The 16,474-nt window shown below is 53.7% G+C and overlaps 5 protein-coding genes across 5 annotated transcripts; 3 read left to right on the top strand and 2 right to left on the bottom strand.

Annotated features, from left to right (window-relative positions):
- Window positions 1–567: 567 nt before the first annotated feature.
- On the bottom strand, window positions 568–1,754 carry K489DRAFT_151201 (uncharacterized protein). The gene is made up of 2 exons (XM_033599224.1): window positions 829–1,754; window positions 568–702 (listed from the first exon to the last, which is right to left on the bottom strand). The coding sequence occupies exons 1-2, from the start codon at window positions 1,588–1,590 to the stop codon at window positions 688–690; spliced, it is 777 nt and encodes a 258-aa protein (XP_033462235.1). The 5' UTR covers window positions 1,591–1,754; the 3' UTR covers window positions 568–687.
- Window positions 1,755–5,027: 3,273 nt separating this feature from the next.
- On the top strand, window positions 5,028–7,295 carry K489DRAFT_377748 (uncharacterized protein). Its single transcript, XM_033604230.1, has 2 exons — window positions 5,028–6,290; window positions 6,355–7,295. The coding sequence occupies exons 1-2, from the start codon at window positions 5,238–5,240 to the stop codon at window positions 7,039–7,041; spliced, it is 1,740 nt and encodes a 579-aa protein (XP_033462236.1). The 5' UTR covers window positions 5,028–5,237; the 3' UTR covers window positions 7,042–7,295.
- An 878-nt stretch (window positions 7,296–8,173) lies between these two features.
- K489DRAFT_368389 (mitochondrial carrier) lies at window positions 8,174–9,325 on the top strand (the record flags this gene model as incomplete). The annotated part of the gene is made up of 1 exon (XM_033602946.1): window positions 8,174–9,325. One exon carries the CDS (start codon window positions 8,174–8,176, stop codon window positions 9,323–9,325), a length of 1,152 nt encoding a protein of 383 aa, XP_033462237.1.
- Window positions 9,309–12,688, bottom strand: K489DRAFT_377750 (uncharacterized protein). The gene has a single exon (XM_033604231.1). The coding sequence runs from the start codon at window positions 12,532–12,534 to the stop codon at window positions 9,754–9,756; it is 2,781 nt and encodes a 926-aa protein (XP_033462238.1). The 5' UTR covers window positions 12,535–12,688; the 3' UTR covers window positions 9,309–9,753.
- A 148-nt stretch (window positions 12,689–12,836) lies between these two features.
- Window positions 12,837–15,586, top strand: K489DRAFT_352480 (uncharacterized protein). The gene is made up of 2 exons (XM_033602472.1): window positions 12,837–13,315; window positions 13,367–15,586. The coding sequence occupies exons 1-2, from the start codon at window positions 12,953–12,955 to the stop codon at window positions 15,386–15,388; spliced, it is 2,385 nt and encodes a 794-aa protein (XP_033462239.1). The 5' UTR covers window positions 12,837–12,952; the 3' UTR covers window positions 15,389–15,586.
- The last annotated feature ends 888 nt before the right edge of the window (window positions 15,587–16,474 follow it).

A 16,474-nucleotide genomic window follows, 5' to 3' on the forward strand; every position in this document is an offset into this window, starting at 1 on the left:
TAGGTAGGTGCCCAAAAGGCCTATCATCATGCGAAACAGGGCACGGAATGGCTGCGAGGTGAGAGATGGGCTGCTGTTGCTGTGATGATCCACCCGGGGGCGGGGGTAGATACAGTACGACCTGTTGTGACGATGGGCGGAAAGGTCTTGCGAAGGAGGGCGAGGGAGAAATGGAAGATTTCAGCTGTCTTTTCTGTCTTGTTTTGTTTTGTTTTGTTTTGTGTTTTGGTGGTGTGTATGATAGAATACGACGAGGGCTCCGCTGCGAGGAATCATCTCGCGTGGCGCGATATATATATATATATGTGTGTAAAATCGGCATCGATGGTGGGTTTCCAGCGATGCCTGTCTTATGAAAGCCATGAGGCGCAAAGAAGCGCTGCACAGTTGGAGAAGAGAAGTGAGATGGAACAAGATTCGAGAGTGTGAGAGTGGTTGTTTTCTTCATCAATACATGATATACATCGGAGTGGTGTTGTTGTTGTGATCAGACGACATTAAACATTCGTGCCTCAAACCGTGAGGGAAGTGCAGGAGGGGAGGAGATGCCTCGACCCTGGGAGAAACACCATGGAACGCCTTCGCTAAAAATAAAAACCAAAATCCCAATCCGCTAAAGAAAAAGCCCAGACCCGACGAGACGACTCGTCATTCCCCGGATGTGAAGACGGCAGTCGCATGCACGCTTCACCTTCGTTCGACCTCCACCGCCAGCTTCCCCATCGCCGTCGTGACGCCCTTGCCGGGCGTGCGTTGCGCGACGGGGACCTCCCAGATGCCCTCGTCGAAGTCCTGCGCGCCGGGCGGATGGCGGCGGCCGTGGCGGACGTCGCGATGGTGGTACAGGCCTGAGATGGCCAGCTCGGAGATCTGCGGGACGACGACGGCCTCGCTGGGGCATCGCTCGTCCTCGGGGGAGACGGGACCGTCGTATTCGTCGTATTCGTCGTCGTGGTCGGACTCGTCGGAGTCGTCGGATTCGAGATCCGGGAGACGCTGCGGCTGCTGTTGTGGTGGGTGTGCAGCCGGGACGGTGAAGTTGGATGCGCAGCGGGAGAGGGAGAGGGAGTCGTCGTCGGCTTCGTCGTCGTAAGGGATGTCGTCGTCGTATTCGAGGACTTCCTCGAGGTGGCTCGAGGGTTGACCGTGTGATAGGCTTGAAGACGAGAGGGTTCGGGAGAGTTCGGGTTTGGAGAAATCGCTACTTGAGGAGCTCTCGATGTCGAGAATGTGAAGTCGTAGCGATTGGTAGTGGCTCAAGTGACCGACCATGACCCGCAGGTTTCGGTTGGGTCGACTTGACTCCCTGTTGAGGCGGCATTGTGCGATGTGGGCTAATGAGTATGCCTGGTCGAGAGACATTGTGGAATCGTGTCGCCGGATCGTGAGGTTTGTAGCAGTGGCGGCGGGATTGCAGGTTGTTAGGGTACGGCTGTGTGATGGGAATGCCGCGTCGATCTCGTAGGTCTCGTAGCTGTGGTTTGATGAACGGCGAGGCGGGATCGTTATGAAGGACGTTTTGATCGTGTGTTGTTTGGTTGATAGTCGATTTATTAATTGAGAGATCGAGAAGGAGAGATCTGCGGGCATCGTGAATAGTAATAACAAAAATAAACTTCTGCAAAAAGAGCCCCCTTCGCATGCGCATGCACACCCAAGGAATTAATTCGGCCGCCTGGCGAAAAGGCACGATGATGAGTCGTCGTTGGCGTTTCACGGACCACATTTTGGGGTGGGAAGCGACGGCCAATGGGCGACATGCCGCAGGAGTCGAATCGCCGCCTGCGCTTCTACTAACTGACTTAGTAAGTTCTCTCACACACTTCTTCTCGCACTGCAACTTCGCTCTCTCGCTCGCTCTCGCACGTTGCGTTGGGGCTGACGATTAGGCTTTTCCGCGCGTGGCCGGTCCGTGCAGATGCAGGCTGTGTTGTTTCCGTCCGCCGAATCGGCCGCAGTGGCGCCGTTCACTCATCTGCAGTACAGTACAGATCTGTTTTCTCATTGCAACGATGTCTGCTGTAGGCTACCTCTCAATATCGTATTTGATTGCACAGCACAGCACAGCACAGCACAGTGTGTTCCACATTTACATCTCTGCTGTCGATTCGTCGTCATGGACATCAAGACGGATTGCGTACGGAGATTTCTTCATTTGCTGGTGAAAGATGAAAGGGACTCCCTGTTGGAAATAATTCAACATTCTCACGTGAAGCCGTTATCCTCCTGCAGAATGGTGAGAGTGGGCCAGGGTGGGTCATCCCTGTCTGCGACACAACACATTCCTGCGGTTGAGAAGGCATACATTCCAATGGACGCTGAATGCTGGGATGATGATGGTGGACCTGCACATCTGGTGATGCTCAGAATGCCGACCATAAGCGAAGGTGCGGTGAGAAGGTGCGATGATGATATGACGGATGCAGGAGTATGTACTATTACTGCTGTACTGTAGTAAAGGAACTATGGCGAGTCGTTGGGCGTTTCACGCACGAGGCGGTTTTCTGTGCTGTACGGCGCTCTCCTGCATTCTCCCAATCCGTCCAGATGACCACGTCGCTTATGCATCATCGTCACGTTTGCTGCCGTACAGAATCATCATCCATCGGATCATCCTTCACGTGTCAGTCGATCATGAGTCAACGACAGATACAGTACAGGCTGCTGGACAGCAATGGCCGTATCCGTGGTAAATCGCCGAATAGCATCGGTCGAGTCGGTGAAGCACCGATCCATGCGAACATGGATGATTATGCGACGACAAACGCTGACTCAACTTCTCCTGGTCGCCGTGGCTACTGTCCACTCCACCAAGTACTCCTAGATACTCTATGAATCCGCTGGTGACCTGTAATAAGAGCTGCACGTGTAGGGACACGAAAATTCATCAATCTAGGGCTGATCACGCATCACATGTGATATGTGGTACACTTTGCTACAGGAAGGCACGAAGGACTGGAAGAGACCATCAAACCAGGGCTGGGAAAAACGGTGACATGTGACAATCACGAGATATCCCATCGTGAAACTCGCCGTGCTTGTGCGTGCCGTGCGGTTTGAGATGGAAAGCATCTGCACGGGTCTCTGTACAACGACTACTCCCGTACCCTACATCTGCCGGGCCAACTGTGGGTTTTTTTTTCTTTCTTCCGGTCCCACGCGAGCAATGTGATGAAGCTACCGGGTGTGGACCGTTGTTGCAAGATGAGTCAGGCAACAGAATTACCACAGGCCCCACAGCAAAACAATCGGCGGCTGGAAAAGGGTTCGCCGTTGCGGCGGCGTCGTGGCTGAGCCTCTCTGCTCATCATCGTCCCCTCTCTGTGGCCCTCAGCCAAGCGCAAGCCAACCAGGCTGCAGAATTGCAGAGACACACACAGGTCCCGACAATGATCGACGGCGCGTCGTTATCGGGAGATACAACCGCAATGCAAAGAGTGATCATGCTTAGTATTCCTTCCGCAGCAGTACGTACTCGATGAATACAGCATTGATCATTTCGCCACGGTCCAGAATGAGCGAGTCAAACACACACACAAACACACAATGCAGGAGGGAATCGGAGAGGCTCTTTCGCATTCCATCCATCCCATCCCGCGGCGGCGAAGCCGGATCATCAAGGTTTGGCCCTGCATTGCGGCACAACGATTCCGGCCCTTCGAGCGCGCTCGCACTCCGGCCGAGAGAAACGAGAAAACTCTATCTCGCGTTCGCATTTGCATTCGGACTCCCACGGAAACACCCCCAAGCTATGCAATAATATTAATAAGTGGGTTTGTTTGTGTGTTTTCCGCAACCGTGCCTCCGGCGAGCTGATGCCCTGATGCCCTATCGGAATGCGGCAGAGTTCATGTGCCGGGTCCTCGCATGTGCAAGTCAGGTACCTTTGAACACAACGACAACACCCGGCGCTCGCTCGAGCTACGTGTGCGGCTTACGGTCCTTCCTGCAAACTCCCTCCCGGCCGTTAGTGAGAAGAGGTGCAGTTCGATGAGGACGAGTTCTGAGATGACCCGTCGACGGAGCCGCCTACGCCGCACACGTCCTTCTCACCACCGTGGTGTCCTATCATCGATTGCTCACGGTGCACGACGGAACTGGGATGCTCTCTTTTGGCCTCGCGTCTATGCATTGTCTGTTGGCGTGGGTCGCCCTGGCACAGCACTCCTGCCAGCAGAGTAGGATCATATGATAAAGATAGGTCGGAGTTATTATAAACCAGATACAGGACAGTAGATAGCCACGAATAGCATCCGTTTAGATTCAAGTGGCCGTCATTATATTTCCCCTGCCTTCAGGGTGCCATCCACGATCATGGTATACTGCAGAGAATGAGTTTGTCATACCCACCAGGGCGTAGAATGACAGTGGGAACATACATCGGCATGACAAGCCCAGGGTATAACCCAAACCCTAATACGGTGGACAGCACAGCCCTGGAGCTCTCTGGAAGAAAGGTCCTACGATGCTCATAACTCAATTACTGTACGTACATGTATGACTTGTATGCGTAGGCGAGCGTCAGATGTGCGCGCCGCGACCTGAATGTCGTACTGAGTACCTGCTGTGTATGTTTTGATTGGCAGCCGACAAGATGCTGTTGGTCAAGACCGACGACTCGTACCACGACTCGCAATTGTCCTCATGGCTCGAGATTTACGAGCTGAGCGGTCCAGCTTTCGGGCCCAATCTGATCACGCCGGACACAATCTATACGTCAATCGAGTCCATCGCGCTCATCGCGTGTGGAGGGTCTGTGACACAATCGTGACGCCACATGTTCTACAGCAGTGTTTGTTCGCAATCGTACAGGGCTTTGGGAGCCACAAGATGATGAAGGCCTGTATTGTTGCCTCAGGCCTGAAACGGAGCGTCCCGTGCCGTACACAGGCCTGGACGGTGTCGTATCCAAGCTCAGAATCCGGGGTGAGGTATCTGATTATGTAAGTTTTTGCGGGGTCTTTGACAAGAAGCACTTCCCTGGTGCACGGATTGATGAGCCCTGGATTACAGCACTAGGTACAGTACACAGATAGGTCATTGTGTTATCGCTGCCATGGTGATCCCTCGCGGAGACTCTTGTTAGAGCTCGTTCACGTCATACGGCAGAATCAACAGTCGACAGGTCAAGATACTGCTCGGAAGAACTGTCAGCAGCATATTAGTCGCTTTGGGTTGAAGAAGGCAGCCCAAACTACCGCGCAGCGCAACAACGTTATCTCCTCAAGCAGCCCACAATGGCTCAGCAGCCACAGCACATCGATGAACGTCGACCATCGGCGTCGCTCGAACGATCAAGCAGCCGATCCTCCATCAATGCCGTGTCATCGCCTCAATCGCGTCGTTCTCCCGTCATAAACCCGCTTGCGAGCAGCGTCAACTCGCTTGCCTCGATCAACACTGGCTCCACCCTCACACCCCGCCGGGACTCATCCCTCGGCTCTTCACCGTCTGTCTCCAAAAGATCAAGCTTCGCCGAGAACCTCAACCTTCGGGGTTATCCCGCCTCTCCACGCAACCAGCGCACGCATTCCTTCTCGGGGCAGGCGCTGCAGGATCTGCTCATGAGCCCGACCAAATTCAGAAATAGCAGCGGCGAAGAGGCAAGGTTCAAGGGAAGAGATTGGCGGAGCATTCAGATTGCGGAGATCATTGATCCAGAGGAGACACGTTTCGTGGAATTGAGTACGAGCATTGAGGACTGCACAAAGCTGTTATGTCGTTCGGGCGCACCCAATGTCGTTTTGATCCGAGAGTCACCTCAGACCAAGACACCGGTCGGTACATTCGACTACTCCGATCTGAACGCATACCTGCTCTTGGTTCTCGGCCTCTCACAACCGGATGAAGAGGCCGCGAAGATTGCCGAACGCGCTCGGCATGGCGAGGTCCTTCCGCTAGGTGACGTCCTGGGTCATCTGGGTGTGCGGGAACCGCCCGTTTCCCTTGCGCACACTGCAGATTTGTATCAAGCCATGGTGGCATTGGGAAGTGGAAATCACCGGGTCGTGATCAACAAAGAGGGCACAACAGAGGTGGTCGGGGTTCTCAGTCAGCTGCGACTCGTTCGATTCTTCTGGGAAAACCACGAGAACTTTACAGCCATGGAGCAACTCTACTCCGTGTCACTAAAGGAGCTCGAGCTGGGTGCTAAAGAGGTAATCGCAATCAACGGCGATAGACCTGTCTCGGCTGCTTTGCAACTGATGCATAACGAGGGCATCACCTCATTGCCCGTACTGGATGTTAAGCGCAACGTGGTGGGCAACATCAGTCACGTAGATGTTCGAGTAAGAACACCGAATCTTGTTGCACAGACACATCGCATGTCATATTGACTGACCCTTTACACAGCTCCTGACCGACATCTCGGCAATTCCTTTACTCTCCTCGACCTGCATTCACTTCATCTCGGTCATTCTATCTGAACGAGGCATGTTTGACGGCAAGGATTCATATCCCGTCTTTCACATCACCTCCTACAACTCCCTTGCGCACACTGTTGCCAAGCTGTGCGCAACCCGCAGTCATCGCATGTGGATCGTTGATGCGCCATCGCCCAGCGCATCGTTGGTGCCGCCGTCGCCGGGTCCTGTCCCACTCACGCCCTTGAGTCTCCCTCACAGTGCCAGCTCCTCCGTCATCTCCACCCCCAACACCCCACTTCGCACCGCGCATCCCTCTGCGATCAGCGCAAGCGCCCCGGACCTAGCGACACCTGGTCCACCATACACCAGCGCTCATCCCAGCGTCGCCGTCTCGGCGGGATCACTTCCAGGTCAGGGTATGTCCGGCCGACTCGCGGGCGTTGTCAGCCTCACCGATATCTTGAATCTTTTCGCACGGGCAAGCGGTCTGTCACCTAGTGATCCCGAAGTCGCCCGTCGTCGCAGACGTCAAAGCAGTGGAAGCGGGATGCGGCCTAGTTTAGATGGTCCCGGCCGGCCGAGCGCCGAAGCACTACGAGAGGCGACGGCGGATAAGCGACGGAGCCTGAGCTTGATGATCGATGGAACCGGAGTACCGACCAAACGATCCTGATTGATCTAACATCTGAGTATAAGTACGGAGGGAATGCTCCGGGCAGCTGCTAAGCCTGTTTCAGAGCCGAGGGCCAGGACAAGCCACCAAGGTTCTGTTTCGCTCTCTTGTGTTGGGCACCATGATGGGCAACAGAGAGCCCCGTCGTCCGCCTTTCTCCTTCGATCATTTTGAGCACAGCGATGGCGTTTGGCGAAGGATAAACTACTCTCACCACTTTTTTTTTTTATCAAATTTGAAATTGTCTCACGCTGTCCATAACCCAGATGTCTCACGAAGCGTATCTACGTAGGCTCTGCTAGGCTTATCAATAGCGAATATGTACGCACATGTCTTAGAACATACTGCATTATGACATATTGGTATTCATGCGAGCAGTCATAAGTCCCAGTGCTACACATGCATGAACGGCAAGTACCGGCATTGTTTCGTGAGCAATGCCTATAGTATTATTGTTGACTCTACATACATCAATCTGCCATTCAATTGCACTGTACCTTCGCATTGATATCTTCGTCCACTCGTCCCTATCTACTGTACATCGTTGGCAGCATTGACGTCAATATCAAACGGTCGTCGACTGAATCGTGGTTCGGATTTTACATTAGACTTAAATCCGTCCAATGTTCCGGCCCGCTGAATCTGCCCCGGTCGCGATTTCTGCGTCATCAACTTATTGCGCTGCGCACAGTGAGCAGCCCTGGGAGTAGAGCAACTCCGGCAATTTCAGGGCCCATCTTCTTATCGACTTTCCCCGTCCGAAATTGTACTCATCATCACCTCATCATCATCCTTTTCGCCACACCCACGCATCACTTCATCCACCACGATACTCCAACCAGCTAGCCGATCTGTGAGAAAAAGAGTGTGGAGGAAGAGATCGGAACTTAGCATGAACTAAGGCACACAACTCCCATCATCTGGAGGAAGACCGCGGAGGTGGGATCCAGGCCCGAGCCATCACATAACCTACGGCATCACCATGTCGTCCTCAGATACGACAACTTCAGCATCTCACACTCCTGGCCAACGGCACGACAGGAACGTCAGTCGGACTGGCGACGACGCGATACGGTTTCGCAAACCAACGCCTGCTTCGGACAATGCCAGTGCCTCAACAGAGATTTCTATGATGGCGAAGATGATGTGCGCCGTCAGCGGCAGCCTCGTCACTTCTCTCATCATCACTCCTCTGGACGTAGTCCGAGTCCGTCTACAAACGCAGCCAAGTCCGTCTTCCACTACCGCCCGTCTACCATCCTTCCTTCAATTACCACCGAGTCTCGGGGTGAGCTCGTGCTGCCGAGAGGTCTTCTGGGTGCAAAACCAATCGCAGTTCTGTGTGGCCGCTCCCGGAAGCTCCTCGGCCGCCTCGCACGCCACCGCCGTCTTTGATGAGGCCATCATCTCTGACTGTGCGGCAGAACAGACCCAACGCCGGACATATAATTCCACACTCGATGGATTACGGAAAATCGCCCGCAACGAGGGTCTCTCGACGTTATGGCGAGGCCTCAGCCCGACGCTCCTGATGGCGGTTCCATCGAACGTCATCTACTTCGCAGGATACGACTGGCTACGTGACAGTGCCAACAGTCCGATCTCTGCCTTGTCCAACGAAAACACCGCCCCTCTACTGGCAGGATCCATCGCGCGCGTCTTTTCCGCAGGCGCAGTCGGACCTCTTGATATGCTTCGCACCCGCATGCAGGCTTCCAGCTCGACTGGCAAGGGCAATGGTGGTATCCTCCGATCTACGGTTCAGGGCTTAAAGGATATGGTCGCTGAGCAGGGCTACACGTCTCTCTGGCGAGGACTCTCTCTGACCTTGTGGCGCGACGTTCCCTTCTCTGCGTTATATTGGTGGGGCTATGAGTTTGGTCGTCAACGCCTGAACGAGAGCCGTGCTCGATCGTCCCCGCTCCGGCCTGGCGAAGCCCTCTCACACTCCGCCCTGCTCACCGACTCCTTCATCGCGGGCGCAGCTTCCGGTGCGATATCCGCTCTGGTCACGACGCCGTTCGACGTCGGCAAGACCCGACGACAGACGGTCCAAAGCAAAGGTCTGACCGCCGCGCAATTGCGAGCTCTGCCTGAAGGCCAGGCGATGCCCCGCTTCTTGTGGCACATCTACTGCACCGAAGGCACAGCGGGTCTATTCAAAGGATGGACCGCACGCGTCTTGCGTGTCGCTCCTGCTTGCGCCATCATGATTTCCAGCTACGAGATCGGAAAGAGGATGGCCCGACAGCAGGCGGAGGTCCGGGACGAGAAGTCTCTCTGATCCAGCCAGCATGACCGAACTGTTTTTCTTTCAACGCACTTCTATGTTCGCTAGAGCCTAAATCAAGGTGCATGGCGCAAACGAGTGGAGTGTTTCTTTCTGCACTTGGGACGGGATTGGCGATTCATTGGCGGGGCTTTTCTTTTCTTTCGGGAGGACACTCATGTGCGGTTCTTCTATCTTCGCAACAAAGATATACATGTAACGATACCCTGTACTATAAGCAACGGCGAGGGCTTTCTTCGGAAAAAAGAAAAGAAGATGTTGAAAAGAGCTCACCCGTGCATCGAATGAAACTTTGAAATTTCCACATCAACTCTTCGATTCGCCATCTCCACGTTCTCTCCCTCCCGGTACGATGATGGATGGCATTGAGTCCCGACGTCATCCAGACCAGACCGATTGTCGTCGGGGACTTCTCCTCCTCCTCACACGATCCTCCACAGCTCCCCCTCCACCGTCGCCGCCCCGCCCGCCCTCATCCCCTCCAACACCCTCATGACCTCGTCATCGCCGTACGAAAACCCGGGCATCATCATCGTCAACATCATCGTGATCCCCGTCGGGCCCGCCACGCTCCGTCCGCCCCCGGCCTTCAGCATGTTCTGGATGAACACCTCGATCATCGGCGCGGCCCTCCGGAACGCGGCATCGTCGAGGTTGATCTGCAGCAGGGATTCCTCCAGCATGGGGTCGTCTCCCGCCGCGGGGATCCCGTCGCCGTCGCCGTCGCCGTCGTCGTCCCGGGGATGTCGCTGCTGCTGCCTTTGCTGCTGCTCGACGTCGAGGTCCCGGCGTTCGAGGATCGCGTAGTGCCCGGGCCGGCGCTGGTACAGGATGTCTTTGCTCACCCAAAACGCGATGGCGCTGAAAATCATGTCCTCGGGCATCGCGGTTCGCTCGGCGATCTCCGCCGCGCTGAAGCCTGCGCTGCTCTTGGACGCGTCGGCGTCCTCGGGGCCCTGGTCGTTGAAGGCGTCGAGGACGGCCCAGCGCCAGGCGAGCACGCCTCGGAGGTGGACGGTGCGGTCCTCGAGCTCCAATTCGAGGTCCATGGTGTCGTGCTCGGCGGCCCATTCGAGCTTCTGCTGGCCGCCGCTGTTGGCGAAGACCTCCGCGTAGGTTTCCTTGCGCGCTTGGATGCCGGGCAGGCTCCAGTTCGCTTGGCTCTTCTCTAGTTCTTGCGGCCAGAAATATCCCGAGACGACTTTGGCGTCGAATTGGATTTCCTCGTGTGCGTGGGAGGACGATTGGGGTTCCTCTTCGGAGAGGGGGAGTCGGTTGCGTTTGGAATAGTAGAGATCTCCACGTTTGTGCGCGGTGAGCTTCACCACTGCGGTGAATTTCGGAAGGGACATGCGTGATTTGAACCGGCCGTATAGCTCGTGAAGGGTGATACCGTCCGCAGGGAGGGCTGCTGCGATCTCCTTTGCGTCAGGCTCGGCCAAGAAGTTGGTGCGGTGTTGTTGAGGGTTGGCGCGTCGGTTGAGGACGATCGACTCTCGAACATCCTTGAGCATGACTTCGATGGCCTGAAGTTTGGAAACATCCAGTCGAGATTTGAGCAATTCGATCAGTTTCGTCTCCATGATGAGTTCCGGGTCTACAGTCCCTCTGAGATGGTTTCCGAACGCTATCGTGACTGATTTGATGAGATCGTCGTGATCGAAGAGGCCAAAAATATGTGCCACGACATCGTCCGTTTTCGAAGACTTGAATTCAGGTCCAGCGTCAATAGGATCCGGCGTCCAATCCATATCCGCCCAGTTCAACGTCCCTGTCTCTTGAGCGTCAAGTGCACAACTTGCCATTTCTCTGGTGATGTCGATACATATCGCTTGATCGTCATGCTGATCAGCCACGATTTGACCTGAGCTATCGATTCTGGCCAGGAAGCTTCGCGCGATGATGTTCGCAGTATCATCTCGGCTTCGCAGATACGCCCTGATCGGAAAGGCGACCTTCTCTAGAAGGACACCACGAGGGTCCAAGAGCTTCAACGATGAGATGACGCTGATGTAGACTCCGAGAATCTCCGTCGTACTGGCTCCAGCATGAAGCAAACGCCTTCGAACCTGCTCGGAGAAGCTTGAGCATAAGTGTGCTTTGACAGCGATGCTGCCTTCGCTGAGATATTCTTTAATGTCGAGAAGTGCACCTTGACTGTCAGGCCACGTCCTGACGTAATCATATATTGCTGCGACACGACTTCGGCCGAGGCATGTCATGGCCATCGTTATCATTTGCTCGATGTCGAGCTTGTCGGCTATTGAGTGGGAAAGTTCACCATCCAGTACAGACATAGCTTCTGCAATGATTGGGAAGAAGCACTCTCGGATCCAACCCTTGAGCCGACCAGCAACAGTGCCCCTAGCGATCCATTCTACAGCGAAACATCGCCTCTGAATTGCAGGGCCTGCCAAAAAGTCATGCACCGCTAGAGCAAGTGCCCGCTCTGCTAGGTCACCGCCCAAGCCAACCTGCTGAACTCGTTTCAGCAATTCAATGTCCAAAGCCACTGTACAGTGGCACCAGCCAGATTGAAGACAGAATTCCGGATCGTTCTCTGAATGAAGACTCGACTTCAAAGTGTCCAACGTGAGATACGCTAGAGCAATTTCCAGCCTCGTATATGGAAGGTAATGTAGAAAGAGCGCGTGAACGGCGCGCTTGAGGCTTTGAAGAAAATCATCGTGGAAGAGATCTTGGCTTTCAAGCAGAGGATCGTTGACTCTCAGATAGATTGCTTGAGCCTTCTCCAGCACCATCACTGTGTTAAGTAGAACGTTGTGAATGTCGCCGAGGAGGATCGGCTCTTTCCAGGCGCGCAACTCTTGAGCCACATCTCTTTGGAAATGAGTATTGATCTCGGATCGATACCATGTTGTCAGATCGGACCTCGACGAGTCGTCGCTTACAAGGTAATGGAACGCCGACTTGATCTCATTTGAAGGACTACGGAATTTGGCGGTCCTATGTAATCCTGCCGGCGGACTCAAATGACGCGTCACGACGCTCCAGGCGCGAGTGAATTTGACAACACCATCTACGGGCTGCTGTTCGTCAACAGCCGCGAAGCCGCCGAAAGGCCTGGCTGGCGATGACAATGACCCGATCGTAGGCGTCCCATCTGGCGTTGGAACTGTATGTGCTCGCGGCGGGAAGACCGAAAGGATACTCTCGTCACCTCGGCCGTTCATGCGCGGCATCGCTATCGCAGCGAGCATCACTCATTGCGCAGAAACTGCTTGTTCCGGTCGCAGAGCATGTGAGTCCGTGTTCTCGAACGATAATGGGTTTCAGCTTGGAAATATGGGCGTGAATATACACACAACTTGGTTCCCGCCGTACCTGTGAACAATCTCCGCCGCAACTGCTACAAATGTACATGCACGACGTGATGTGTCTCTGCAGTAGTCGCGGGAGTCGGAGCGGCGGAATTTTTGCCGTCGCATCGCGTCTCTTCATAATGAACATGGCTCGTGCTTCCCCCAAAATTTCAATGCATCTTCAAGAATTCCGAGCACAATTCGCAAGACCAGAATCGACGGGATAGCGACGACTTGTCCACCAATCTTCCTGTTGCGCCGAGTCGCATTCAAGCTACTGCTCCACCGAGAGTGTGGAATGCCCATGATGGAGCAGCCATCCACCATACAAAGTACCATTTCTGCAGCTTTAATTTCAACGACTCGCAGCGCCGGAGCAGTAGCAAGCGAGGACCTTGCATTCCACCGATCTCTCGACCCTGCCCTGGGAACCGAGCTCGACAAGCAAAATGCGCGGCTTCTGGAACTTGCGAACCGCCTTCTGGGGGCTGCGACAGCGAATACGGAGATAGTACGTCCTCAACGCCTAAAGGACCTCGAAAATGTTGAGGACAACTGGAGGGCCGTGGTTGATGTTGTCGATAGTCTGTTGGAGCGAGCAGATACAGCGTTGGATGAATTTACTGGCGCAGTCAAGAGGTTAAGTCCTGGTATCAATCAGGTGAGTGAACATGAGAATGGCGGCATGACTTGCTGCTGATACATTATTCAGACGACCGATAAATTGCAGAGATCTTCGAATCAAATCGCCGGATCGAGAAGTGCAGAGATCGCAAAACCACAGCTGCTCTTCGAACATGCGCCCACCAATTACGAGACCGCACCATTCAAACCACTTCTCAAATCCAAGCCGCATGCACGAGAGCCTTTGGCCGAGACGCCCGTCTCTACAGCTGATGAGCCGAAGCCGCATTTCCCACACCCGTATCAAACCGAGATCGAAAACTACACCTACCCTTCTTCAGTCTATATGCAGAACGAACCGATCATGTATAAACCATTCGAGGAGACGAGCGCCATCTATGTCGATACCGAAGTAGCGATGTTAGAAATGCTGCAAGAGCTGAAGAAGGCGAGCGAAATTGCTGTCGATCTAGAGCATCATGATAGCCGCTCCTACATAGGGGTGGTGTCGCTCATGCAAATCAGCACGCGGAATCAAGATTGGATTGTGGACACACTAAAGCCGTGGAGACGGAAACTTGAATGTCTCAACGAGGTATTCACCGATCCGAACATTGTCAAAGTTCTCCATGGCGCATACATGGATGTGATGTGGCTCCAACGTGACTTGGGACTATATCTTGTCGGCTTGTTCGACACTCACTATGCTGCAAAGGCTCTCGGATACACCGGAGGCAGTCTGGCCTTCTTGTTGAAGAAATTCATAAATTTCGATGCTCAGAAGCAGTACCAACTTGCGGACTGGCGAGTGCGGCCTTTACCGCAAGAACTACTTGATTATGCCCGAAGCGACACACATTTCTTGCTCTACATCTTCGACCGTATGCGCAACGAGCTTATCGAGAGATCTGACTTTGCGGTGCCGGATCATGAGAAGGACAAAGTATGGGACGTCTTAACGAAGAGCTCCGAGACAAGTTTGCAGAGATACGAACATCCAATCTACGACTCAGACCTCGGACAAGGAGCGATGGGGTGGTACAAACTCCTCCACCGAAATCCAATGGATCTTACATCACAACAATTCGCCGTGCTCCGCGCAGTTCACAAGTGGCGCGACGATGTTGCCCGGGAACAGGACGACAGCGCAAATTACGTGATGCCTAATCACAATATAATCTCCATCGCGAAATCGCCGCCATCGTCGCGAGAAGAGCTGATCTCATTGCTACACAACCGGACAAGAACGGTCCGTGAACGGGCAGGCGAATTGCTAAGTATCATTGCTCAAGCAAAGTTGAGTGGCGAAAACGGGCCTGAAATGTCGGCAGTATTGAGTCAGATCGAACCGCGTGCAAGCAGAAGATCAGGACTTAGCTACGACAAGCCTAAGCCGTCTCTGGTGTCTAAACCGCCTCCTGTTACGGTTCCGTCCTCTACACACCCCGCGCTGCCATTGCGCAGTGCTTCATCATCATTCTGGGGCTCTGTATGGGATGGTAGTATCTTCCAACAGAAAAGAGGTATTGCCACTGCAAACAGAGTGTCACTCGCTGTTCCCCTTCCGCCATTGACTGCCGAAATCTTTGCCGACCCTGAGGAACATCACGCTACTCAGTCGGTTCAACCAAATGGCGAAATCACCGAAGCTGCTGCTCCAAGGCAACCCGAAGCGTCGGTCGATGACGACGTCTTCGTCTTGAAGGATCTGAGTAAGAAGCGGAAGCTCGTCGACAGGTCAGACAGCATGGCGGCACAATCAAACGAAATATCTATTCAAGATAATAGCGGCCTGAATTCCAAAGCGAGACGGGCTCAAGAGAGAGCAGAGCGCAAGAAAGCGAAACGGTCACAGAGGGAGGCAGCCCAAGACGATATCATTGATGCCGAAATTGGTGATGTTGCCGAACATGACACCGCGGATGAACCGTTCGACTATGCTTCGGCTCCTAGCATATTGAATCCTCCACGCGAGAGTTTTGCCAGCGCAAAAGAGCGCAAGAAGAAAGAGAAACAATTGAATCCTTACGCGAAAGCTTTGGATGCGCCGAAGGGATTACCCAGAGCTCAGAAGGAGAAGGCTGGCAAGAGCAAGACTTTCAAATCATAATTGGAAAAGCTTGCGTGTAGCATTATTGGTAGTTGGGGCATTGGGTTGGAGTTGTTTTTTGATCCTACGGTCTTATTGCTTGGTGACCCACCAGCATGAATATTACTAGCATAGCTGTAAACCCTGTGCTATCGTTGAAGCTTGCTTGACAAGCATCTGAACGCTACCTACTCTTCCAGCGTCTTCACTCTTCCGTTTCATCAATTGCGATGCGTGTTAACTACCTGACCGCTGGATCACAGCACTGCGATGACGAGTGATCAACGTCAGACCTGATTTTCCCGGCGGAGGGTCAATGTTTGTTTGATAAACCAGAGTGCGACGCTGATAATGTAGATCTCGCTGGAGGTTTACCAGGGTACACACATGTACAGACCATTCAAGATCGTCGTCATGACGTGGACGGCGGCAGAGACGAAGTACTCTCGGCACGTTACCCATTCATCTCTGGTAGATCGTACCCGATGGAGGGGTTGTGTAGTCACACTTGAATCGTCAATATGTTGATCAGGACGAAGATCTTCGCGGAGGCAAAAGAGCCGACGTCGAATTGTCACGAATGGTACGATCTTCGGATCGCGGATCGCAATATCCACAAAGTGCTACATTTTCGATGCATCATGACATATCAGTGAGAGCACTCAGGTCAACAAGCATCTCTCATCTGCTTGAATCCGAATGCCCAATGGGTAAGCTATCCATGCATGCATGCATACCTATAAGAATCGTCCCAAGGCGGGGGATCTCGCGCGCCAAAGCTTAGATAGCATGGTAAACATAAGCGACATGGTTGAGAGTCGCATCTCTTGGCGAACTCCTTCCTCCACGATCCAAAGACGAGGGACCAAACAGAGAGACCGACCCTCAATCCCATTCACTGGTGCAGATGACGTCGGCTGTACGATCGGAGACCTCTCATTGGCGATAGCAAAGTTCGTTTCCATTTTTGTACTGAGCTTTACCCCATCAGCAATGCCACCTGCGAGCTGTAATGTGTTGAGTCGAAATCCCAATCAGCTTCGCACTGAGGAGGCTGCTAATGCGCTTGGAGCACTCCCAACGATTGAAGACGCGCAAGTTACGAAA

Source organism: Dissoconium aciculare, assembly GCF_010015565.1.
Source record: "Dissoconium aciculare CBS 342.82 unplaced genomic scaffold K489scaffold_3, whole genome shotgun sequence".
Taxonomy (NCBI): domain Eukaryota; kingdom Fungi; phylum Ascomycota; class Dothideomycetes; order Mycosphaerellales; family Dissoconiaceae; genus Dissoconium; species Dissoconium aciculare.

Bases quoted from the DNA above. Each gene is read 5' to 3' on its own strand.
- K489DRAFT_377750 (XM_033604231.1), bottom strand. From the start codon at position 12,534: ATGCCGCGCATGAACGGCCGAGGTGACGAGAGTATCCTTTCGGTCTTC.
- K489DRAFT_151201 (XM_033599224.1), bottom strand. From the start codon at position 1,590: ATGCCCGCAGATCTCTCCTTCTCGATCTCTCAATTAATAAATCGACTA.
- K489DRAFT_377748 (XM_033604230.1), top strand. From the start codon at position 5,238: ATGGCTCAGCAGCCACAGCACATCGATGAACGTCGACCATCGGCGTCG. The intron at 6,291-6,354 runs GTAAGAACACCG...CCCTTTACACAG, and splicing joins TCAGTCACGTAGATGTTCGA to CTCCTGACCGACATCTCGGC.
- K489DRAFT_352480 (XM_033602472.1), top strand. From the start codon at position 12,953: ATGCCCATGATGGAGCAGCCATCCACCATACAAAGTACCATTTCTGCA. The intron at 13,316-13,366 runs GTGAGTGAACAT...TACATTATTCAG, and splicing joins TAAGTCCTGGTATCAATCAG to ACGACCGATAAATTGCAGAG.